Raw genomic sequence first — 24,879 nt, 5'->3', positions numbered from 1 at the left:
TATTCAAAATGAGGTTTGGTTTATTTTGACAATTTTGACTGCAGGATTCGTAATTATCTTAATTTAAAATATTGTTAAAATAAATACATAGAGGAGCAAATTGGTTTAGTTTCCAAGAGAATTAATAATATTTATTAAAAAAATCCGATAGATTTTAATTTGGTCGACACGTCGGTCAAGGAAAAGAAATGAATTTTACTCGTGGGTTGCCGTGTCGTTTCCCTTGAATTGGTCATAAGTCAACTACCCGCTATATATCCTCATTTAGACGTTATATTATTTTATTTCATAATTGGAAACTTTTTATCATATAAAAATTAATTTATATCTTAATTTATAACTATTCGGTTTAATTGTCCAATTCCCGTCTGATAGTTGTTGAGCAAAAATATATATATATATATATCTAAATAATAATTATTATTGGGCGGTCCGGTCAATGGGCCGTCCAAGTATAATTTAAATGGGTTGGTCCATGGGCTGACCCAATTTAAGAAACCGTTGACTGTAGCATTTGGGCTTCACTTTACTTCACATAGGTTCAAATTCATTTTTCCTGAATTCTTCAAGAAAGAAAAGGGAAAAATGGAATATTAAGGGAACAAAGTGAAGTCCAAATTGGTAATTTCACGACAAANGTTTCTTTCTATTATACATCATGTCACTAATTGCTTGACCAGAAATGGAGCATTATTTGTGTTTTCTCATAATTTTATTTCTTTAATCCTTTAATTTATTAGTTTCCTAAATTGTTCTTATTTTATTTGTTTATTGTTCAACAAATTTCTACTTAGACGTTTGATTGATCGTAGAATAGGATACACTTTAAATTATTCACTTTTCAATCTTCATGTTCCTTCATTTCTCTACAATTTTTCCAATCATAACATAACAACGAAGCTTTTACAACACCCCAATAATAATAATAATAATAATAATACTAATAATAAAACTTTTTACCAAAGTCTCCAATGGCCCATTTCATCCACCATAATAAGTTATATGGATGACTAATAATTTCAAAATATTGAATTAATCTTAAACTAAAAGCATATTGATTTATATCTCAAATCAGCAATAAATAAATCAATTTTTTTTTTTTAATGTTTTATCTAATTATAGAGATGACATTCTAACTTTTAAAATTGTAAAAACTAAACAAGTATTGACTAGGAAAGTCAAATACTAAAAATTTATGCTGGAGAATAATAATAGAAGAAATGAACACACAGCGTCAAGGGGCATCAAAACGACGTCGTTGGTGTACAAATGTCGGAAAATTAGGACTTTGGCTGATCCAGTTTTAGCACAAGTCAAGAAGAGAATATAATAATAATAAAAAACCCCCCAAAATGCAACTGCACATTTTATTCTTCGCTTAAGGCCCAACCCTTAATTAATTAATTAATTAACATGATTTAAAATTTAAAGTAATTTTCTATTCTTAAGCTTCTTACCTTTTTTTCCGGGAAGAAAAAGAAAAAATATTTAACGAACCTCAGATCCGAAGAAAATAATAATAATAATAATTAATATGTTCTGTTTGTAGGCTTGAAGAACAAAGATCAAAAGCGGCATTTGAGAACACACACACCCACCCACCCACACTGAACTCTGCCCCTGCAAGAGAGATTTGTGCTTTTCGCTCTTAACACGCTTGCTTCCAGATTCCATAGAGTTACTTGCAAGTGATCTCTCTCAACTTTCATTTCATTCCTTCTTACTGTTTCATCAATAATCTATGGAGCCTCTGCGTCTTCTGGTTTGACGGCTGTGAATCTGAATGTGGCTTACTAAGGTATTTTTGTTCATGATCCAAGTATCTACCAATTTCCGCACTGCTTTCTGTTGTTTCTTTCTCCTTGTGTCATGTGATTTCTTTATTATTATTATTGTTATTTTTATTTAGTGGTTTCTGATGATTGATTGAGCTCATCATGGCTGGAGATCTCGAACAGCCGTTTACCTTCGATTTTCAGGTACTGCTTTCGCTTTTTATCCTTTCTCATTGCCTTACTTCATGTCGAATAAGCGTTTCGTTTCTCAACCTAAATCCGAAATTTTCTTATGCGCACTAACGCCTTCTATGGAAATAGACATCACTGTTGTTTTGGCCATCGTTAGATTTCTCCCGTTCTATTCTTTCTCTCCTAAAAAAAACGCCCACGCTTTCTGTTTGTTGAAACTCTGCTCAACAAGTGCATCATTTATTGTTACTATTATTCATCAGAGTGATTAATTTTACTGATACGGTAAATTGATTTTCTTGCCTAAAAATTTCGTGTGTTGATTGTTATTGTAATTAATTGTCACGAAGAATTTATATAGAGAACTGTGATGAACATAGGTTTCCTAGACAGGTGTTGATGTTGTAGTTATGAGCTTATTAAGCATTGACAGTGAAGTTCAAAAAACTTCGTTCTGTGCTTAGACTGACCTCTAAGCTGCCTATGAACTGTATAATTTTGGGGGTATGCCAGCAAGAGTTGGATACTAAAGTTTTTCCAGTTTTTTCTGGCCTGCGTGATTCTTGTCTAATGCCCTGTTGCATGTTAATTGATCAGGTAGATTCTGCAATCTCAGACTCCATATCATTTGGAAGGTTTGAAAATGAATCATTATCTTGGGAAAGGAGGTCATCGTTCTCCCATAATCGTTACTTAGAAGAGGTAGAGAAATTCTCCAAACCGGGTTCAGTCAATGAGAAAAAGGCTTACTTTGAGGCTCATTTCAAGAAGAAGGGAGGCTTGCTTGGTCAGAATTCAGCAGAGTCCCATACTTTTGACAAGGATGTATTAGAGCTAGTGAATCAAGGAGAGGATAATGAGATTATAAACAAGGAAAATCATGATGACCCTTTCGATGATAGATCTGTCAGTTCACAAAACCATGGGTACCATGTCACAGAAATTGAAGAAATGCCAAAACCTGGAATTTCATCTCCTAATCCTAAATTTGAAAATTCTTTCAGCAGTGTTGGTGGTTCAGTGTCTGGTGATCTTAATGGTGCCAATGCTCAAATAAATGAACAAGATGACAGTGGGGGGAACAAATTCTCAACTTTTGTAGGTGATGATCCAGAGGTTGAAATAAAGCAAGATGTCAACAATATGGGAATGAGTGAGAATACGCCATCTGAAGCCATGGAGTCAGTCCCCAAACTAGTGAAGAAAACTGGCAAATGCAGCTCAGGAAGTCGGCAAACTCTCACTCCGAAGGTGCAGTTCTTCTCTCTAATCTTCATTGTTGTTTTTTCAAGTCAAAAAAACATTCTGGTTCAGTCACGTGGTATCTTTTAAATCCATTTTTCTAGTTAGGGGAGCAGCAGTTAATCTGCTATCTGAATTCTAGCTTAATATTAATTTCCCCTATGCTCCCCACCCCAAAAATATTAGATGACATCTCAAAGGGAAACAAAAGCTTCCAAATCTCTGGCCAACATTCGTCAGAGTCGGAGAAATATTTCTGGTGGTGCAATCAATACTCCTGAAAAAGTGTCCAATAAAAGCAAAGGAGAGACATCACATACAACTTGCACAAATGCGCATTCATCAAAAACTACCACTCTACGTACACATGCTGTCCGTAGAACCCCCAAAGTTGAGGTAATCTATAGCTTTTCATAATGTAACTCGAACTCCTGAAACAAATATTTTTTGAATTTACCGAAGTCTCAATTTAGTAAAGCCAACCTGATTGTTCTTAATTTAAAATTTTCTAGGATTCTAAAGTTCCAAAGGGAAGACTCATTCTCGAGAGTGGACGGTATATGTTCGAGCTCTTGTTTTTTTTTTTTTTTTTTTTTTTTTAATAAAAAAAAAGTTAGCTTGTTTGATGAGAGTTGTGCCCATGAGAAGAATATCCTTTTGATGTAGTGGTGAGAAGATACAAACTTCTGGAGTATCATATTCTTCTCCATCAAAGCTTGAATCTAGATCATACCTAAAGACAACCACCAGGTATTCTCTTCCTTTTAGCTATTGTATTGACGTCAAAATTCTCACGTATTTTTAACTTTATATGGGAGTAGGCAAAATCGGACTGTCAACTCAGCCATGCAAGAGACAGGGAAAAGGGCTTCGGCTTCCAATTTTAGAAGCACTGACAAGGCGCTGTTGTCTCGGGGCAAGGCAAATTCTGAAATTAACAAATTACAGAAGAACCTCGACATCAGATCAAAACCAGTGCCCTCTTCTTATGGTGCAGTTCGACCAGACTCAGATGGGAAGAAGGTAACTGAGAACTGTTTTCCCTGACTGAGCAATTTAATTTCTTTTTCTGCTGTATACATTTTTTAGCTCCAATCTTTAACAATAAACTCCAAAATAAGTATAATTGTGAGCACTTGAAGCGACCTATGAATTCAGTGCAACTTAGAGCCAATATTCTCTTCGTCATTTCTGAATTTTATAAAGGAAAAATTGAATAGCTATCCGTGTCCTGTCATTATAGATTAACTAAAATTTGCAGCTTTCTTCGGTAGTTGTACATGTCTTTCCAAGTTTCATTTGGCAGATACAGTCAACTTAGTTGAGTTAAGTTGAGAAACCGTATAATTTGTTTCTGGCACGGTGCATGCAATATATGGAAACAGCCTTAATAGAGATCGTACCATCTATTCTTCTCAGTGTAGTTAGGAGCAGAGTCGAATTTGCTAAAATTTCTTGAAGTTCATGCTATATGTTGCTTTAGAAGCCTGTAAGGAACACCTGTCTATCTTTAAAAATTGAGGAAAATAACTGAAAAGGAAATTAGTCTCTCAAATATCTTGAGCAATAGAATTTACTTCGTTTTGGTTCATGGTACATTTCAGGCTGTGTTAAGTGGCACCAAAGTAAGAAACACTCTGACGAAGTCCTCAGCCGGGGCGTCATCCTCGCGTTCAAAGTTCGGAAGAGACATCAAGTCTCCACAAGTGAAGCACCAAACACTTCAAAGAACATGAGCTGCCGTTCGGCTGTGCATGTTGAAGCAAGTGTTAATTCTTCGTGTCCATCAGTCAACCAAGAGTGTCTCTCGAAAGCTGTTTCAGAAACTGAAAACAAGACGAAAAAATGATGTAGCAAAAGAGAAAGAACTCAATGTGCAGAAATCCTGAGTTGATGGGAAGCAGAAATTTGGGGCCGGGAGAAGCATGAATTTGATGTGGAGAAGGGAGACATTAAAGGTGTTGCTGGCTTTGGGATGGGTCGGTGTTGTACTCACTTCACAGGTAGTAGGAATGATCTGAATGCATTGTCCAGGTTCTGTAATTGCCATAATTATTTATCACCATTGCTATTATGCTGCATTGTAATTTAGAAGACATGTATGTTAAGGTTGGGCAGGAATAAACAAAAACACTAAATCGTGACTAAATTTCTTTATCTGTTTTGAAAGACTTCATAGATGTATGTTATGTTAAAGTATCTATTAGATTACCATGGTGGATCAGTCGAGAATGAATTCGGAGGGCATATTCTGAATTCGGGAATCCAGGACCTCCTCAACCTGGAGCTTCCAAAAATGAAGAGTGTTATTGATGATTAGAGAACAATGAAAAGCTAAGAAGAAAGGGAATGGTCAAGAAGTGTTCTTATCCATATTCCCAATGAGCTGTTTCATCTGAAATCTCCAAAACAAGAAATAAATCAAACCGAACCCAACCAACACATATATCCAAACCCTCTCTTCTTCACTCTCTTTTGTAGACCTCATTTCCTCAATCCCAAATCTCTCCCTTCCCAAACTACCATTTAGCCCCTCATTCACATACCCATTCAACACATAAACTCTCCCCTCACCTCCCACAGCCACCGCAGTAGCAAACTTCTCTTCATCGAGGTCAATTCCGTCATAAACCACCCCCTCCCCCCAACTGTCCTGACTCTTCAGGAACCACAGCTTTCTGTAACTCACCACCAAAACCACGCCGTCTCTCCTCATCGCTATCCCGTCCGCCCCCTTCAGATCTTCGTTCAGTAGTACCAGCCTCGCCGTCCCGTCGTCAGCGTCGACTTTGTACATCTTTCCGGTGTTCGATTGCACCACCAGAAGGTATCCTTTGCTGACGTAAACGGCGCCGTTTAACCCCGACGAGGAGTAGACTTCATTAGCGGTTACCGGATGGGAACTGTAACTCGCTGATTTTGAGAAGATCGAGGCTGATCCGTGTTTGTCGACCTTCCAGATGAAGTTTTCGGCGGAGTTTGTGACGAAGGCGTTTCCCTTGAAGTCTACTGCAATGCCGTTCGCGACGGGGCGACGATTGGAGTTGGAGGAGGGGAGAAGTGTAAGGGAGATGCGGCGGCGGGATCGGAGGTCGTAGGCGGCGAGAGCGTTGAACTCCGGGAGGGGAGCGGCGGCGTGTACTGCGGCGAGGAGGCGGTTGTTGATGGAATCGATGGCGAGGCCTAAGATCGAGACGTTTTCGGGGAGGTCGGGATCGTGGATTAAATTTTCAGCGACGCCAGCGTCGGAGACAGAGACGAGAGTGCGGTGGTGGAGTGAGCCGACGATGAAATGTTGCGCTGATGAGTCCCATTACGAGGTCCTCCGGATAGAGATTTGGGGATCGGAAATCGATTTGATGGGGCTTTCGAGCTAGGGTTAGCGAGAGAAACAATTGAAAGAAGAAGAAGAGGAAAATTGGAGAGGGTTTAATCGGCGCCATGGGAGTAATTGAGAGAATTTAATTTTATTGGGAGGGTTTGCGTTGTGTCGCTTCAAGCTAGCAGTTTTTTTTTTGGCTAAATTAAAATAATTTTATTTCACAATTGATTGTTTAAAGATTAGGGTTGGCATCAATTGTTCCACGTCAGCTGCACAATAATACTCGATATAAATGCGACCAACCACAGGACTTGGTGAATAATTTCTTATTGTCGAGTGGTCCCCACAAAGCTTTTTGTTTGGTAATAAAAAATTAATAATCTACGATGGAGCGACAAGTCAGCCCAAAATATCTAAAACTGGGAAAAGCAAACGGCCACGTCATTGTTCTCCTTCTCCATTAGAAATTTCTGGAACACTTTCTCTCCTTCTCGTTCACAGATATTTTTCTCTTTAGAATCTTCTGGACTTTCCCAACCCAAGCCTCCCTCCCACATATAAAAATCACTTCCCATTCTGCCTTCTACGCTGTGAATTTCGGACGACAGATTTCTCCATTGTTGAGCGCTCGGAGTTTCTTGATACTCTCTGTCATAACAATCAGGGGAGATGGAGGCTGATTGTGGCTCGACTTCGTATTACAGCATTCTCGGCGTCAGTTCTGGCTGTTCCGTCGATGAAATTCGCAGAGCTTATCGCAAGCTCGCCATGGTATTTCCTTCTCTCTCTCTCTCTCTCTCTCTCTCTCTCTCTCTCTCTCGATTTTGTCTATTATATGAACGACATTATTATTGGAACAATCTGAATTTGTGGGTTCTTTAGAGTTGTGATTGTACTGGAGAATGCAATTCAATCCGAGGAATAAGATTGGAGAGCCTTGGATTTTTCTGGCATTGTTAGTTACTCTGTCTCGAATCTGAAAAAAAAATCACTGTTGCTGAATTTTGGATCCTTCAAGATAATTATGCTAAAAATGCAATTCCACGGAAGAACGAAAACGAAAATCGATTTTCTGGCTCTGTTTGTTGGTTCTTTCTCGAATTTTCGAATTCTTCTTTGTAATTTCGTTATTTGTGGCTGAAAATTCATTGATCGAGTGTTGTATATGCTTGTGGTTTCAGAAATGGCATCCCGATAGATGTGTGAAAAATCCTTTGCCGTTAGGTACAGCCAAACGGAAATTCCAACAAATCCAAGAAGCCTATTCAGGTGTGTTAAAAAGCCCTAATTCCTCCGAAACTAATTCGTCCGTATGTGTTGTTCAGAACTATCCAGAAAAACGAGATCTGATTGTGTTTTATCTTGTTGGATCAGTTCTATCGGATGAGAGAAAGAGAACGCGATACGACGCCGGAATTCAAGATTTTGATGATGACGAAAACGACGAGGTGGTAGTTAGTAAAACCTTAGTAGAACTTATCAGCCTTCTCTTCTGCCTTCAAAAAATGGCACTCTTATCTGACAATTCCTCCATTGTTGTGTTCTCCAGGGAATGTGCGATTTCATGCAAGAACTGTGGTCGCTAATAGCGGAAGACAAGAAGAGAGAGGTAAAATAACAAAGTGCCCTTATACAATACTGCGCCGCTGTTAGTTCTCGTAAATTCGAGGTTTTCCTAAACGGAATCCGCCATTGTTGAGGACAGGAAAAAAGCTGTAGCTTGGAGGAGTTGCAGGGGATGTTGATGGAAATGGCGAAAGGCTTCGATTTCAATTGTTGGCCTTCTTACGGAACTTCTGAGTGTGAAATTACTGAAGGGCCCAAGGAATTACACATCTACCAAGGCTCCGATGTTCATGTGTGGAACTGATGAGAACACGTAGTTAGTAGGAGTAGTTTTGTATTTAATTTTGGTGTTGTTTATCTTCCTTTAAATTTATATTTTATCGAATTTTCATGTTTTATTTTATGTTACTTTTCATTTTTTTTGTTTGCTNTTTATATATATTTCAATTTTTTATGCAGAGAAAGAACCAAAAGGGGGAGTAACTTCATTTATCTCTTCTTCCTTCTTATTATATCACAGTTCAACCCCTCACCGATCATGAGTACTCCCCCTTCCTCAATCTCCCTCACTCTCACCTCTCTTTTGACTTCCCCTTCGCTCTCAATTTCACTTCAGTTTTGGCTACCTCGGGTAGCCACCCACATATTACGTGCTCACCCACCATACATCTGAGAATCGGCACACATTCTATGGTAATTCATATTTTCTGGCTCTTACCATTTCCATGGTTCCTTTTCTAAATAGTGAAATAGTCATTTCGGTTGATGGCGATACCTGATGTGAGATCCGACTCCGACTCTAATACGTAATGGGTCAACGCAAATAATATTTGTTAGTGATGGGCTTCAGTTGTTACAAATGGTATTGGAGCCCACCGGAGATAGAGCATTTGAGAGGGGTGGATTTGAGACCCTACATCGGCTGGAGAATGGAGTGATTACTTACAAGGGCGTGTGTAAGATCTCTCATCTGTTGGAGAAGGGAAAGAGACACATTTTAAAACTGTAAATTTGATGTAATATAGGCAAAAAGAGACAATATCGGGCTAGCGTTGAGCTTGGGTTTGTTATAAGAAACCCAAGTAGAAGTTGGTTAGAAGTAATAACTATTGGGAACTGAAGAAAGGATGTCCCTTTATCATGTAATCAACACTTGATGTCCTGTAAAATAACTGCAATGGCTGCATCTGTATCAAAATACGATCAAGAGGTTGACGTTGTTACTGGATGGTTCATGAATATCAAATCATAGAGTCCTCTGATATAGTTATCCAAACAGTTGGTCTCTGCTAGTTATGCTAAAATCTTCACCATGCAACACAGAAACAATGTCGGAGTTAAAATACATTTCTATTTATAAAAGCTGAAGCAAAGAAGAGAACTTTTGTAGAACGACAGTGGGAATTTCATGGAAAACTTAAGAAAAACAGCCACACAAGTGGGTACAGAGGTCTCTTTATTTTCACTGGACTGCCTTTACCATCCAATATGATTCCATCTCATCTCATCTGATGCTCTCTCATCAGTGAAGTTTTAAGGTGGATGGCACGTTTGTGGTGTTATCTCCTTTTTGTTTACTGCAAGGAGAGGACAAGTTTTGAGCAGAAGCCTAATGAACGTGGGGATATGATCGACCTATACGGACTAGGGACTCATTCTGTATGTAAAAAGCATTTGAAATCTAAATCCCCACGTAGTTTGGTAGTGTTTATAATAAAGACACTCAATTATTGGAGCTTGTTTCAGCTTTAACAATTATATATGCTTCAACCCTTTTTTTCCTTTTCTTTCTTAACATTATTGGTTCCAGCAGGGTTCGAACTCATAAGACCAATACTCTAACCAACCGAGCTACAGAATCTTATATGTTTAAATAAAATTAATACTTAAATCAAAATAACATATTTTATAAAATTATGAAAGAGTTTAATTGATATATAAAAGTTTGTGCGTGCATAAACAAACAGTTTTCAACCTGATACAATTTAGGCTATAAATTGATATTTTACTAATCAAAATTTAGGGTGAAAATTGATGGAGTTATGCTTTTTGGAAAAGGTTTATGAAAAATTAAGCACAGGCACCCCTAAAACAAAATGCTTAAATAGTCTAAAGGACAAACATATTATTTAATAATAATATTTTAAACTTCATTAAAACATTTTTAGATTTGAGAATAATGAGTCTCTATGCATATAAAAAAAAATCTATCAAGTATTTGAACTTTGAATTTATGTATAATAGGCCTCAATACGTTTAAAATTTTTTAATTTAGTATCTAATAGGTCTACGATCCATTTGATACTTTTGAATAGGTCTACGATCTATTTGATACTTTTGAAATCCATGGAATTGCATATAAAATTAAAACCGTGTTATCTCTTTAAACATAAAATTGTAAAATTTATCTTATAGATCTATTAATTTTAAAAGAGGTTCGAGATCATTTGACACAAAATAAAAAGTTTAAAAATCAATTACACATTTTAAAAATAAAAGTAAAAGTTAAAACAAATTGAAAGTTTAAAGACGTACGCATATAAATTTAAAATCTCAAATCTGGTAAGCTATAATTAAACTTATGTTTTAATGGAAAAGAATGAAAAGCTAGGAAGGGCAAAGGGAAAGATACGGACAAATTATGCATCACCTCCCTTCGTTGTTAGCCACATCAGAAAGAGTAGCTTTATGACGTGTCAAATTGTAAAGGATAATATAAAAGTATTTATCAATTTCCCCAATAGCTAAGGAACAAAGGTTGAGAGAGGTTTGGATGTTATTCCCTTGGATTTCAGAGGTGTTAGGAGGTTAGTAGATAAGCCTACGAAATGTCCAAAACATGGTGGCTGTAATGTGTGGCTGTAAAACTCTTCTTAACATACGTTTCTCTGTCTCTCTTTGTTGCAGGGAGCAGGTGAAATGCCTTTCCCATTGGTTTACACCCACTTTATTGCTCCTCACTCCCTCCATCCTTTCAATCCAAACAAACATTAAATAAGAAAAGAGAGTTGAATTCAATCTTTGAATCATCCCTATCTTCTATTCCTGCAAAACCAAACTGCTTGCCTTTTACAACCCTCATCACATCGATGCTTCCTCATTGCCTTTTATTCACTTTTAATGCTCACCCTCACCTTCACCTTGTTTTCTTGTTCTACTCAAACTAGTCAAGGTTGAGACACGACCCTCACGCTTCCCTGACTAATTTTGACCCTTTAGTACTCTTAGACTCACTCATGCCCCCCATGTGTCATTCTTCGATTCTTCCACGTACGATCAATGAGGGGTTCTATGAGATCTCACATCGGTTGGAAGGAGAACGAAACATTGTTTACAAGGATGTGGAAACCTCTCTTAGTAAATGCGTTTTAAAAACTTGAAGGGAAAGCTCAAAAAGAAAAGTTAAAAGAGGATAATAGTGGACTTGGGCAGTTACAAATAGGATCAATTAGAGGTTCTTTCTCTAAGTGTGTAAAAATCTCTCCCTGGTAGATGCGTTTTAAAAATCTCTCCCTGGTAGATGCGTTTTAAAAATCTCTCCCTGGTAGATGCGTTTTAAAAATCTCTCCCTCGTAGATGCGTTTTAAAAATCTCAATCTCTGCGTTTTAAAAATCTCAATCTCTCCCTCGTAGATGCGTTTTAAAAATCTCTCCCTGGTAGATGCGTTTTAAAAATCTCTCACTGGTAGATGCGTTTTAAAAATCTCTCCCTCGTCCCTGTTTTCCATTCTTATTCCCTAAGCCCAAGGCAAAGCTTTCTAAAATACCCTTTCATTTTTTTCTACAAATATAAAAGTTATGCTCGTGAATGAGCATCAACATGAATTTACATATTGAATAAAATGGAAATATTGTATTGGTATTTGGTTTGAGAACAAGACTGGTCTAAACTAGGCCCGGATAAAAGCTTACGCTGCTAATGCTAGGAGCTCATACCTCAAATCCAACAGACTTAAGACAGAGGGGGAGGGGGAGTTTTGTCCCAAGCTAGGCGTGTGGTTCATAGTTGAGATACCTGATCACACAAAAACACAAAAGAAAAATCCATAATGATTTGAAGGTCTATGTTATTCCCACTTGAAATTGAAGCTTCTCTTGTGGTGAGATCAGGAAAACCAAAAGTTTAGGCTGGGCCAAAACAAAGCTATATCCTTGAAATTGGTTTACAGAAAGGCACCACTTATTAACAAAAAAAAAAAAAAAAAAAAAAAAAAAAAAAAAAANCTATGGCAAGTGGGGATTGTGCCAAGTCATGTCATTTGGGGTTTTCTAGCCGACCATTCCCCAGAATTTTACATGAATTTGATGGCGATTCTCCTTTTTCCACAAAGGTATCATTACGATCAAACCACAACACACTCCCTAACTTTATTTGACAATTTTGGAAGATGCCTTTCCTCGACGATAATCAATCACAAAGCATTTGAATTTTGGGTTTAGATGCTAATTTTGCTTTAAAGTGGAGGGGAGATAAAATTTTATCTTTCTTCTTTTCTTAGGGAATCATCCAAACCTCAATCCCAAAAATTAATACATAATATCTCTTCTACCATATTTGAGATTAACATAACATAAAATTACTTTTAGAAAAATCAGAAAACCCTCATAAAGTGCTTTTAACCCACGTCCTTGAATTGAGAAGCACTTAAAAACATTCTTGGAAGTATATAACTAAACATTTGAGTAAATGTTTACTAAATAAGTATTTACTAAAAACTACCTATTTCCAAAAATAAAAACATTGCCAAATATATCCATACAGAGTTTGCGATTTTTTTTTTCTCTCTTTGTAAAATAGGATTTGAGATGATTTTAAGATTAGTAGTTTAAAGAAGCACTTTAAAACGATTATTAAGACATTTTCAAAAAGAAAATAAGCTTTTTGGAATTTCCAAAATCAGATTTGACTATATAGCAAAACATCACGAAAATTTTGAAAAGGAGGTACTTTTTACTCTTCCAAAATTCCAATATTATTTATTAAGCGTACAATTAATGAGAATACAAGAAAGACACTTTTAATGGGTCAAAATCACAAGAAGAAAACATTTATGGGTTTAGAAATTTGCAAAATACATAGGAAACACATTAATTAAGCCACAAAAGTCTAAAAGAGAGGGTCACGGTATGAGGTATGAGAAGGGTCCTAAGTGGTTCCCATCCTCATCTTCCAGACCAACATTATCCAAATCATATATTGACTTTAGCTACCACATCTATAATTATACATACAAATGACATATGAGAGGAATCTAACATAAAAAAATATAATCAAATATGTGGGACCAAAGTAGCCCTATCTTGACAAATAATTCGCAATAGAAAACTAAAACATGCAGAGGTTTAAATACGAATTTCCCAACAAAAAGCAGCGATTCAAAGAAGAAAAAAGAGGATACCATACCATACCATACCATACCATTCACGTGGAGCTGAGTCAGGCATGATGACTAATTCGCCCATGGGCGGCGCAGGCAGTACGTTTCTTTTCACCCACCCGCCCGACCGATGCCATTGGTGTATCAAAAATGACGCAAACATTTTCACAAACACTTGGTGTGCATTTTGGACCATTCGCTTTGTCTAGTCATCTACCTTGAAAAAACGCAATTACAAATCAATCCAGATGCTGTTATTTCAACCTAATGAATCGATTTGCTGCCGAAAGGCAAGAGGAAAACAGAATTGAAGGAAGGGCAGGATGAATGGATTGTAAATGAATAATATTCGAGGAAGGGGCTTATCTTTCGGTGAATCTTGTCAGCATGTACGTCGCTCTCTTAAGACGCTGTTGTATCACCAAACGAAGCTATCCCTGTCGCCATTGCTTTTGCTTTCGCTCTCGCTTCTTCTCTTTTGGTCTCCAACTCATTTCCTTTTAAGACGGAGTCCTTTTATTTTCGAATTTCTTTTTATGATTATTTTCGAATATGATTATTTTTTTTTTTTTTTACTTCAACAACACAAGTAGAAAGATTAAATATTTTTAAAGCTTAAATATTAAAATAAAATATATTTTGAAAAAACTAAAATAAGTATTTTGAAAACCCACATAAAAATGGTAGCATTCAGGCAAATAGCCATAGTTTGGTTGGGTGTAAAATTTGACCGGTTAACCTTTGTCCCAATCCACGTTCCAAACGTTGTCAAACTCGCATGCAACACACGCGCTTAAAGTGGGCATGGCCCCAAAAAGAACAAAGAAAACTACAATTTTATTATAAAAAAAAGTTCTATAATTTCTTTTAGATAATATATTTAATATTAATCTAATATATATATATATATATATGTATATATATATATATATATATGTATATATATATATATATATATGTATGTATACTATATTAAAATTTGTTTTCATTAAAAAAATATGGAATATTTATTATTGACGTTTTATAAATATTTTAAAAATAATTTGAAATAAAAAAAATATTAGAATTTTAAAATAGAGTGATAGGCATTAAAATTCTGGTTTAGTTGAAGTTTAAAAAAATAACATTCAAATATAGTCGATGAAAGGTAATATTATAATTTTTAGAAGAATATATGTATTTTTGAAATAATAGAATAAATTAAGGTTATTGTATAGGTGTTATATATATATATATAAATATAATATAACCTATTTTTGAAGTAATTAAACAAAAGTGAGGGTGAATTAGAGCTGACTGTGCTTCTTCATCTTTCTACGCCGACTTGTTGACCAATCAACAGCATAGATGAAAGAGGAGCAGTGGACCAGCAAAGAACATGCAGCCCATGNTATGGTGAATTAAAACTTTTCCGTGTATATAATATATATATATTTTTTACTAAAGTAATGTACAAAAATGAAATAAGCTGAAAACTGAAGGGCTAAGTTGGAATTTAGACGCAAAAGAAAATAGATGAGAGAGAAAAGAAGAGTAGTTTGATGGGTTCGATCATTTTTTTATTTTCGAGGCACAGCCGCATATGCAGATTTCTTGTTCGATAATTATAAAAGGAAAAAGGAAGCAGAGCAGAAGAGAGAGTACAGAGAGAAGAAGAAAAAACCCCGCAAAGAATTTTAGTGAAATCAGAGGGAAACGAAAGAATGGTGGATTAAAACCGCACATGGTTCTTCCGGTGGGAATGACGAACAGTGAGGTTGGTGGTTGTTGGGGTAACAGCAACGGAATTTTCAGCTTCGATATGCGAGCTACTGATTCCGATCGAAAAGGAACCTTCTCCGTACTCCTTCTATACCTCCTTTTGATTCTTATTTTACCAAGCATTTAAAACCCAAATCCTTTTCCAGTTTCTTCTTCTTCTTCTTCCTCTTCCTCTTCTTCTTCTTCACTACCTGCTGTTTCTCCATCTGATCCTGCTTTTTCTTACTCCAATCTGGTCTTCTTTTCGTGTTTCTTCTTCTGGGGGTGCCCAATTTTGACTTGACTTGTGTTTCCTTATGTCTATCGAATCAGGTTAACTCTCTTCGCTGATCTTCGACCCTTTCTTACATATGATCGTTTTTCACTGGATTCTGTCCTTGGGATGCTTAAATCGGTTGTCTGATTCATTCTTGAGGTCTCTGGCATCATTTTGGCTGTAAGGTTTCGTTTTGTGGTTCCTTGTTCTTGTTGTTGTTATTGTTGTAGGTAATGATACTGGTCTTTGTTGGGTTCTCTGGTCTTGGGGGTTGTAACTATGATAGGATTTTGGTGTAAATACTGCTAGATTTTGGGGTATCTCGGGTTTGTTCATAGCTTTCTATATATCCTTCTCTTGATATATTTCCTGGAGGATTTGTTAATTTTTTTCATCTTCTCTGGCTTTTGGCCCCCATTTTGAGAGACAGAAAGAGAGGGGACGAAATACATAGTATACAGTCTTGAGACTCATACATACACATCCCAAAGCACCCCATCATTTTTAATTGTGGGTAATATCAGTTTCTTCTTTTTTATTGGAACTTTTGTGGGTATTTTGTTTCCAAGGGATAGGTTTTCCTTTTCCTTTTCCGTTTTCTTATTATGTGTGAAAGACAATAAAAGATTTCCATATTTGGAACTTGAAAGAGGAGTGGTCTTATACTGTTTCAATTTTGAGGGGTCATCGAGGTTTTAATTCTTCTTGGATGATTGAATCTTTATGGGAATTCCTGATAGTTCTCTATCAGATCTGATTGAGAAGGTTAGGTCTTGGATTTCCTGGGGACCTGATTCATCAGTGTGCTTATCAGAAGAATTTGTGGCGCCTAACAAAAGTTACAAGATGTGTTGTGAGTGTGATATGAGCTTCTCAAAGACTTCTCTAGTATACCTGTGCCAGAGTTGTAGTCAATCATCTTGCAGAAACTGTATTCGGGGTTATGAATCTTATGTTGTTCAATCAGATGTTATGAAGGTGGGTAATGAAGCTGTGAAGACAACCAAGTCGTGCAAGTTTTGTTCTGATGGCAACCTACGGCATGAAGGTGGAGGGAGACATAGTGAGAAAGTATATTCTTCTGTCTCTCCCAGATATAGCCCAGAAGCTCCTTCTCCCAGTTATCGTGGTACATACAAGTCTCCAAAGAAAACCGAATCAATTCCTGATGATCGCTTGTGTCGATATCTTGAGTCACAAGATTGTGGCTATTCTCCTTATGCAGCATCAAATGGGCTTTTAAGCTTGTTCAATGATCATCCATCTCCTATTTCTGTTCACCACTCTCCCAACTGGTAACATTTGATTTGAATTCGAATGCATGTTTCTCCTAATACCTTTTGGTATTCTTGTACTTTAAATCAAGAAATCAAATTATATGTAAAATGTTGTTGCCCCTCCTTGATGTTCAAATTCTTCAATTTCCAATACTAATACAGGATAGTGACATGAAATGATTCGATACACTTGTCTCATTTAATCTTATTGTAATAATGTAGGAGTGATGAAGATGATGGAGAGGATTCTGGGAGACATTTTTTTAGCCCATCAAGTGATTATTTTCGTGACAGTTCAGACATAGAGTCAAGTAGTATTAGTACTAGAAACGAGTTCTTTAGTTCTCATTTTGAGGAATCAAGTCCTTCTGCCAGCCCCTCAAGGAGTGATTATACTTCAAATAAAGCTGATCATGTTGTACAGAGTGTAGATCCAGGTCAAAGGTTGAATCTATTGCCTCAAGAGGCTGAGACCATTTTAAATAGGTCTGATGATCATAAACATCCCTTCTCTAGTGTCCTGCCATCCACTCAGAACCAAGATGAAAATGCAGAAACACTTTTAGATTTTGAAAACAATGATCGAATATGGTTCCCTCCACCTCCTGATGATGAAAGTGATGAGTTGGAGAATAATTTCTTTGCCTATGATGATGAAGACGATGATATTGGGGATTCCGGCGCTATGTTCTCTGCGAGCAGAAGCCTTTCTAGCATGTTTCCAGCAAAGCAAAATTTGCATGAGGAGAATAAGGAGCCTCTTAGAGCTATGGTTCAGGGCCACTTTAGGGCTCTTGTTGCCCAACTGTTACAGGGGGAGGATATCAAATCTGGAGGAGATTCTGTTGAGGACTGGGTTGATGTAATTACCACAATAGCCTGGCAAGCTGCCAATTTTGTGAGACCGGATACTAGCAGAGGAGGCAGCATGGATCCTGGGGACTATATAAAAGTAAAATGTGTAGCATCGGGACACCCTCGTGAAAGGTATAACTTATGGCTATTTGATACTGCAGCTTGGAATATCCTTCTGAACACATAGCTTCAATGTCCTTCATGTCTATATCGTATGTTTTGACTAATGTCTTGAAGTTGTTTATCTTTTTTCTGCAGCACACTTATAAAGGGAGTTGTTTGTACAAAAAACATAAAGCACAAACGCATGACCTCACAATTCAAAAATGCTAGGTTACTTCTTTTAGGAGGATCCCTTGAATATCACGAAGTTTCTGACCACTTAGCTTCTTTTAATACATTATTACATCAGGTACTTGTAACTAATTAGTTTGTCTTATTTTTACACATACTTAAGTTTTCTATGCATACAAAATGCTAGAACTAGTTAGTAGTTTTTTTTCTTTTTTTGACTTCTTATTTTTCTGCATCCTATTTTTGCAGGAAAATGATCATCTGAAAACAATTATTTCAAAAATAGAGTCTCTCCGCCCCAATGTTCTGCTGGTGGAAAAAAGTGTTTCTTCGCGTGCAAAGGAATATCTGCTGGCCAAGGAAATATCTCTGGTGCTGAATGTTAAAAGGCCCTTACTAGAGCGTATAGCCCGTTGCACCGGTGCTTCACTTACTCCATCAATTGATCATATGTCCATTTCACGATTAGGACATTGTGAACTTTTCCGGTTAGAGAGAGTGACTGAAGAGTATGGGACTGTCAATCAAAATAAAAAAATGTCCAAGACCTTGATGTTCTTTGAAGGATGTCCAAAGCGCTTGGGTTGCACGGTAATTCTTGCTAGAAAATTATTTGGTTTCTTGTGGATACTTTTTCAAAATGTTTTTGTTGGCTACTTTTGAACACCCTTTTTTCATTGAGTTTTAATTTAGGACTTGTTTAACTTTTCTGTCTTAATGTAAATAGTTTATGCTTGATTGTCAAAGGAGTCATGATATGAATCCTGTGGACTTAGAAAAATGTTATTTTGTAGAATTTCTGTTTTGCTTCTAATCATGTCACAATTCTTATCATAGGTCTTGCTGAAAGGCATGTGTCGTGAAGAACTTAAAAAAGTTAAACATGTTGTTCAATATGCAGTATTTGCAGCATATCACTTATCTCTTGAGACTTCCTTTCTTGTGGACGAAGGTGCTTCTCTGCCTAAGATGCCTAAGCGCTCTCTTTCTGTTGAAGATAATTCATCATCTGGGAATCCCGATGTTACAATGTCATCCAATTGTCTAGTTGATGTCTCCACTGGATATAAAGTTTCTTCTCTTAGTGCTGAGCTTGAAGAATCTAAAATATATCCAATGTATCACCACCTTGATAATAATAACTTTCTACTGTCTACTGGCTTTGAAGAAGAGCCTAGCATCGTTGATACATTTCCTGGCATATTCAATGATCATTCACCATCCGATGTTGGTCTAAATCCATCTCTTAGTCATTATGAGGAATTAAAGGATGGTGAAACAGTTCCCTTCGATGTTCGAAGTCTTTCTGAATCTGAATTGGCAGAAACTTTGGAACGGAGAAGGGAGAAATCTGGAGGGATTACAGAGTTTCAGAAGTCTGAAAGTTTTGATGAAAACGATCTCTCTAGTGAATGCTTCTCAGCAGCAGATACTCACCAGAGCATTTTGGTATCCTTTTCAAGCCATTGTGTACTTAAAGGAACTGTATGTGAGCGCTCTCGTCTTTTGCGCATAAAGTTTTATGGCCGTTTCGACAAGCCTTTAGGGAAATTCCTATGCGATGATCTCTTTGCCCAGGTTTATTTTATTTCCTTATTCCGTATATATCCAATTGAAACATTAAGTTGACTTCTCTGGGTAGCTGAGTAATTGTGGTTTGGGTTCTTGCTGCAGACATCAAGCTGTCGATCCTGTAAGGAGTCCGCTGAGGCCCACGTTCAGTGTTACACCCATCAGCAGGGTAATCTTACAATTAATGTTAGACGCCTACCCTCTATAAAGCTTCCTGGGGAAGAAGATGGCAGGATATGGATGTGGCACAGGTGCCTCAAGTGCGCCCAAATAGATGGAGTCCCGCCAGCAACTCCTAGGGTTATTATGTCTGATGCTGCCTGGGGGCTTTCTTTTGGAAAATTTTTGGAGCTTAGTTTCTCAAACCATGCAACTGCAAATCGAGTTGCAACTTGTGGTCATTCATTGCAGAGAGACTGCCTCCGTTTCTATGGGTGTGTTGGGCATCTGAGTTCAGCATTAGTTTTAAAATTGTTATTGGATGTTGATTGTCACTGAATACGAAATTTCCACAGGTTTGGGAGCATGGTTGCGTTCTTCAGATATTCGACCATTGATATTCTCTCTGTTACCTTGCCCCCTTCTGTGCTCGAGTTCAATAGCCATGTTCAACAGGAATGGATATCAAAAGAAGCTTCAGAGGTTGTCTTGAGAATTCAGAATGTAATTTACATGATTTTAGAATCTTGCTTATGTTTACTCAAGTACTTTATTGGCTTTCAATCAGATCATTGGCAAAATGGAAAGCTTGTATGCAGAGATTTCCGATATTGTTGATAGGATGGAACAGAAAAGCAAGTTGTCCATGCAGGAATCGTCAGACTCGAGTGAGATGCAAAGCCACGTCATGCAACTGAAAGAACTGATTCAAAAGGAGCGAAGTGATTATATTGTAAGTGCTGAGAACAATTTGAATATGATAAACTTGTATTTTTGTCATTGCACATTTGTATATGAATCTATGTTTAATATGTACGGGTATCTAATTAATTGCCTGCTTTAATAGGGTTTGCTGAAACCTTTCATGATGGAACCTTCGCTACTGGGGATGATTTCTGTCGACATTCTGGAACTAAATCGCTTGAGGCGTTCCCTATTAATTCATACACACTACTGGGATCACCGCCTTTATTCACTAGATTCTCTCCTTAAAAAGATTTCAAATCCCAAGGCTGATGTATCGTCTCCTCTAAAGAGAGTTTTGAAAAGAGATTCTGCTCAGAGTGATGACAAAATTGAATTTGGCTGCAATGAGAACATTCATGAATCTTGTTTGGTCCACAAGTCTGCTGGAAATGATTTACAATCAATGCAGAAGGAAGAACCCACAGCAGTAGAATGCTCCAAATCAACCTTACATCAAGTCTGCAGGGAAGAAGAACACACAGATGAGGAAATGACTGCCGTAATAGCCTCAATTGAAGGCATTCCTTCTTATGAATCAACTCTCTCTGAGAGAATAGATTGTGCATGGTCTGGATCCGAGCAATCTGTGACGAAACCACAGGCTGTTTCAACACTGCAAGCACAAGAACCTCCAGACGGGGCAACGAAGCAAATGAGTCAAAATGATAATCCTCAACTGAGAAGGGTATTGATGTCACCTGTGAGAGTTCATTCCTTTGATTCTGCAATAAGAATGCAAGAGAGAATCAGGAAAGGATTGCATCCATCCACTTTTCAGTTGTCAACAATTAGATCTTTCCATGCTTCTGCAGATTACAATAGTATGCTGAGGGATCCTGTTTCCAGTTTAACTAGAGCTCACTCTCAAGTGTTACCATTTGAGACACAAAAGTTAAATTTATTACTCAGTTCAACTCCATCTTTTATCTCAGCATCTCATGTCCCGGAAGGCGTTCGTCTGCTGCTTCCACAGACTGGCAATATTGATGCAGTTATTGCTGTTTACGACAATGAACCTACTAGCATAATTGCATACGCCCTCAACTCTAGAGAGTATGACGACTGGGTTGCTAATAAATTTACCGACAATGAGGGAGGTCGGAATGTCCCTAGGATCATCGAAGATTCTCGTCCTTCAACTCTTTCAGCTTGGCAGTCTTTTGGTGCTCTGAACTTGGACTATATTCACTATGGAAACTATGGCTCTGAAGATCCTACAACCCTGAGGACCCTGTTTTCGGATCCCAAAAAATCTCCTCATTTGAGGATTTCGTTCACCGATGAATCTTCAACATCTGGAGGTAAAGTCAATTTCTCTGTGACTTGCTATTTCGCAAAGCAATTTGACATCCTTAGGAAGAAGTGCTGCCCCAAAGGTGTGGATTTTGTGAGGTCTTTAAGTCGGTGTCGTAAATGGAGTGCACAAGGTGGAAAAAGTAATGTATACTTCGCCAAGTCTTTGGATGAAAGATTCATTATAAAACAAGTCACGAGAACAGAGCTTGATTCTTTTGAGGAGTTTGCTCCTCAATATTTCAAGTACTTGTCACAAGCTCTAAACTCTGGAAGTCCAACTTGCCTTGCAAAAATTCTTGGGATCTATCAGGTAAAAATATTTAGGAACTACTTCTAACATTTGAATCCATGTGAACTAAATTCTAACTTAAACCAAATTTATAATTTAACCATTAAATAACTATTTTGGTTTACAAAGTGTTTGGGATATTTGTGGCAGGTGACTGTTAAACACCTGAAAGGTGGGAAAGAAGTGAAGATGGATTTGATGGTGATGGAGAATCTTTTCTTCATGAGAAATATCTCAAAGGTTTATGACCTCAAGGGATCTTCACGATCTCGTTACAACCCGGACACGACTGGGGCAGACAAGGTTCTACTCGATCAGAACCTTTTAGAAGCATTGCGGACAAAACCTATATTTCTTGGAAGCAAGGCCAAAAGAAATCTTGAAAGGGCCATCTGGAATGACACATATTTTTTGGCGGTAAGAAGCTGCATTCTTGAATTCTGATATCAGTCTTTGTTTTTGCATTTGGTTTGGATTAACTGAGCATGAGAACTTGGATGGAGGATCAGTCTTTGTTTTTGCATTTGGTTTGGATTAACTGAGCATGAGAACTTGGATGGAGGATCAGTCTTTGTTTTTGCATTTGGTTTGGATTAACTGAGCATGAGAACTTGGATGGAGGATCAGTCTTTGTTTTTGCATTTGGTTTGGATTAACTGAGCATGAGAACTTGGATGGATGGATGGATGTTTGTTTGCATTCAGTACTTAATAATTTCTTCATGTTGGAGCAAATATACTGATTTTTCACGTTGTTCTTCAGTCAATTGACGTTATGGACTATTCGCTTTTGGTCGGGGTTGACGAGGAGAGGAAGGAGCTTGTGTTAGGCATCATTGATTTCATGAGACAGTATACATGGGACAAGCAGTTAGAGACGTGGGTTAAGGCGTCGGGGATACTCGGAGGGCCGAGGAATGCTTCTCCAACTATCATCTCTCCGATGCAATACAAGAAACGGTTTCGTAAGGCAATGACTTCTTATTTTCTCACAGTTCCTGATCAATGGTGTTCTTGATTTTGTGATGGATCATTGTATTCTTTTGTCCATGAAAGCATTTGTTGATCAATAAAGGGATTGCAATTGCAGATAAATCTGATGGAATCCCTCTCATTCTTTTGTTAAACCCCTTTTCACCTCTTACAGTTGTGTACAAAGAAACAAAGATTTAATGGGAAATCTTCATTAACATCTAACACGTGGCTGAACTTAGAAAAGAAAATTGTTACGTAAGCCTTACGTACGTGTGTGAGTGTTAGTGTCAATTTTAGTTGCTTTTTTTTTATAATACTTTTTAATCTTAAAATATGCTATGGGTTTGTGTTTTTGTAAAAAATGTTGGACTAAAACCATTATCTAACCTTTATTTTATTACAAACAATAACTAATCCCATGGTGGACTTAAAAAAGAACATCTAAAATATATATTTTATTGGAACTTTTCAGAAACAAATTTTGTTTCTTTCTCAAGTAGTAATTGTTATCTATATTTAAAATTTTGAAAACTTAAGTTTTTTCAAATATTTTGACAAATTGAAATCAACCCTTTTGAGGTGAACTTTGAATCAGAGCTATAATGGATGGTGGGCTTTGAAAAAGTGAAAAAAGTTCACTTCTTTTCTGTTCAAATGGAAGGAGAGAGAGAGAGAGAGAGAATAAACAGTTTTTATTTAGAGAGAGAAAAAGTGGTGAAGACTTTTTAGGCATTTTGGTGGTGCGAAGATGGAACTTGGAAGACAAGTAGAGGAAAATATGGGGAAGAGGGGTTGGCCCCATGGAGCATGTTTATTTCAACATGCGCACCTAACTTATATTTAGCAACAATAACAATAGTAGTAATAATGAATGATGCTATACTTGCCTCCTTATTGATTCAATATATGTATGTATATGTGACACCGTCCATCATTGACGAGGTCATATGGTATATAAGAAATATGATGAGCATGTCGTGGCTCCTAAAGGATTCATCCTCGTGTGGTATTAATGACTTGATAATTTCCTAAACCGGAAAGAGAGCAACATCATTTTTAAGCCAACTACAATACACATGTAGGTCATTATGATAAACAATTCTCCATTTGTGGTTAGTTAGAAACTCTCTAATTATCCCCGACATAGCATTTTGAAAACGTGTAGAAGCATGTACAAAACATATACATCAATTGACACCACATCATACAAGAAACTCCTCCTATGGTTATGGTTATGGCTACAAATAAATAGATAATTGAGTCTTTTAATTATGTATACAGAATTAACGATAATTTGAAGGTCAAATCTCCGACAAGGTCACTGCAAATTTGGCGTTTTTCAGTGTCCTCAAAATCCTTCTTGTCTTTTTGTGTCTGTTGTGTTCCATACACACACAAAATAATAATAATAATAATAATAATAATAATAATAATAATAATAATAATAATAATAATAATAATAATAATAATAATAACTGTTATAAAATAAAAAATTGTATTTAAAAATCAAATTTAGAGTTGAAGTAAATGAAAATGAGTGGGGTCGCTATCAAACTGGTTTGGAGGGTTGGAAAGAAGCGTAAGGTTAGGGGAGAGATGTGAAGAATTTGAAGAAACTAATGCTTGGATCCATGCCCGTGATTAACGCCTTCACCAATTCCCATTTTTTAGTAACGTCCCAATAAAATAAAACTATTATATAATTATACAAAATACAAAATTAAACTTGAAATTTCCAAGGCTTGGAAAATTCATAAAATATCCTTGTAAAATTTTTATTTTCTTTGTTGAAATCTGGTTAAGAATTATAAAATTCTAGGAGAAATTGAATAATGTGCGAGAACATTAATGAAGCACGTCTAATAAAATGAGAACATAAGCATAGCTTAAATAGTAGAAAGTATATATTAGGGATGAAATCAAG

At 36.8% G+C, this 24,879-nt stretch overlaps 2 protein-coding genes and 2 pseudogenes across 2 annotated transcripts; 3 read left to right on the top strand and 1 right to left on the bottom strand.

The window, feature by feature from the left end:
- The first annotated feature begins 1,613 nt into the window (after positions 1-1,613).
- Positions 1,614-5,378, top strand: LOC111804119 (annotated as a pseudogene).
- LOC111804128 lies at positions 4,418-6,739 on the bottom strand (annotated as a pseudogene).
- Positions 6,740-7,024: 285 nt separating this feature from the next.
- Positions 7,025-8,431, top strand: LOC111779094 (chaperone protein DnaJ-like). The gene is made up of 5 exons (XM_023659161.1): positions 7,025-7,302; positions 7,713-7,800; positions 7,906-7,979; positions 8,081-8,140; positions 8,237-8,431. The coding sequence occupies exons 1-5, from the start codon at positions 7,201-7,203 to the stop codon at positions 8,399-8,401; spliced, it is 489 nt and encodes a 162-aa protein (XP_023514929.1). The 5' UTR covers positions 7,025-7,200; the 3' UTR covers positions 8,402-8,431.
- Positions 8,432-15,020: 6,589 nt separating this feature from the next.
- Positions 15,021-23,094, top strand: LOC111779085 (putative 1-phosphatidylinositol-3-phosphate 5-kinase FAB1C). Its single transcript, XM_023659148.1, has 11 exons — positions 15,021-16,787; positions 16,992-17,756; positions 17,883-18,036; positions 18,168-18,509; positions 18,756-19,496; positions 19,593-19,924; positions 20,006-20,132; positions 20,218-20,382; positions 20,497-22,002; positions 22,132-22,398; positions 22,744-23,094. Exons 1-11 carry the CDS (start codon positions 16,216-16,218, stop codon positions 22,996-22,998), a joined length of 5,226 nt encoding a protein of 1,741 aa, XP_023514916.1. The 5' UTR covers positions 15,021-16,215; the 3' UTR covers positions 22,999-23,094.
- Positions 23,095-24,879: the final 1,785 nt, after the last annotated feature.

This window comes from Cucurbita pepo, chromosome LG01, assembly GCF_002806865.2.
Source record: "Cucurbita pepo subsp. pepo cultivar mu-cu-16 chromosome LG01, ASM280686v2, whole genome shotgun sequence".
NCBI lineage: Eukaryota > Viridiplantae > Streptophyta > Magnoliopsida > Cucurbitales > Cucurbitaceae > Cucurbita > Cucurbita pepo.
The sequence above is the reverse complement of the archived record's forward strand: the minus strand, read 5'-3'. Positions and strand labels throughout refer to the sequence as shown.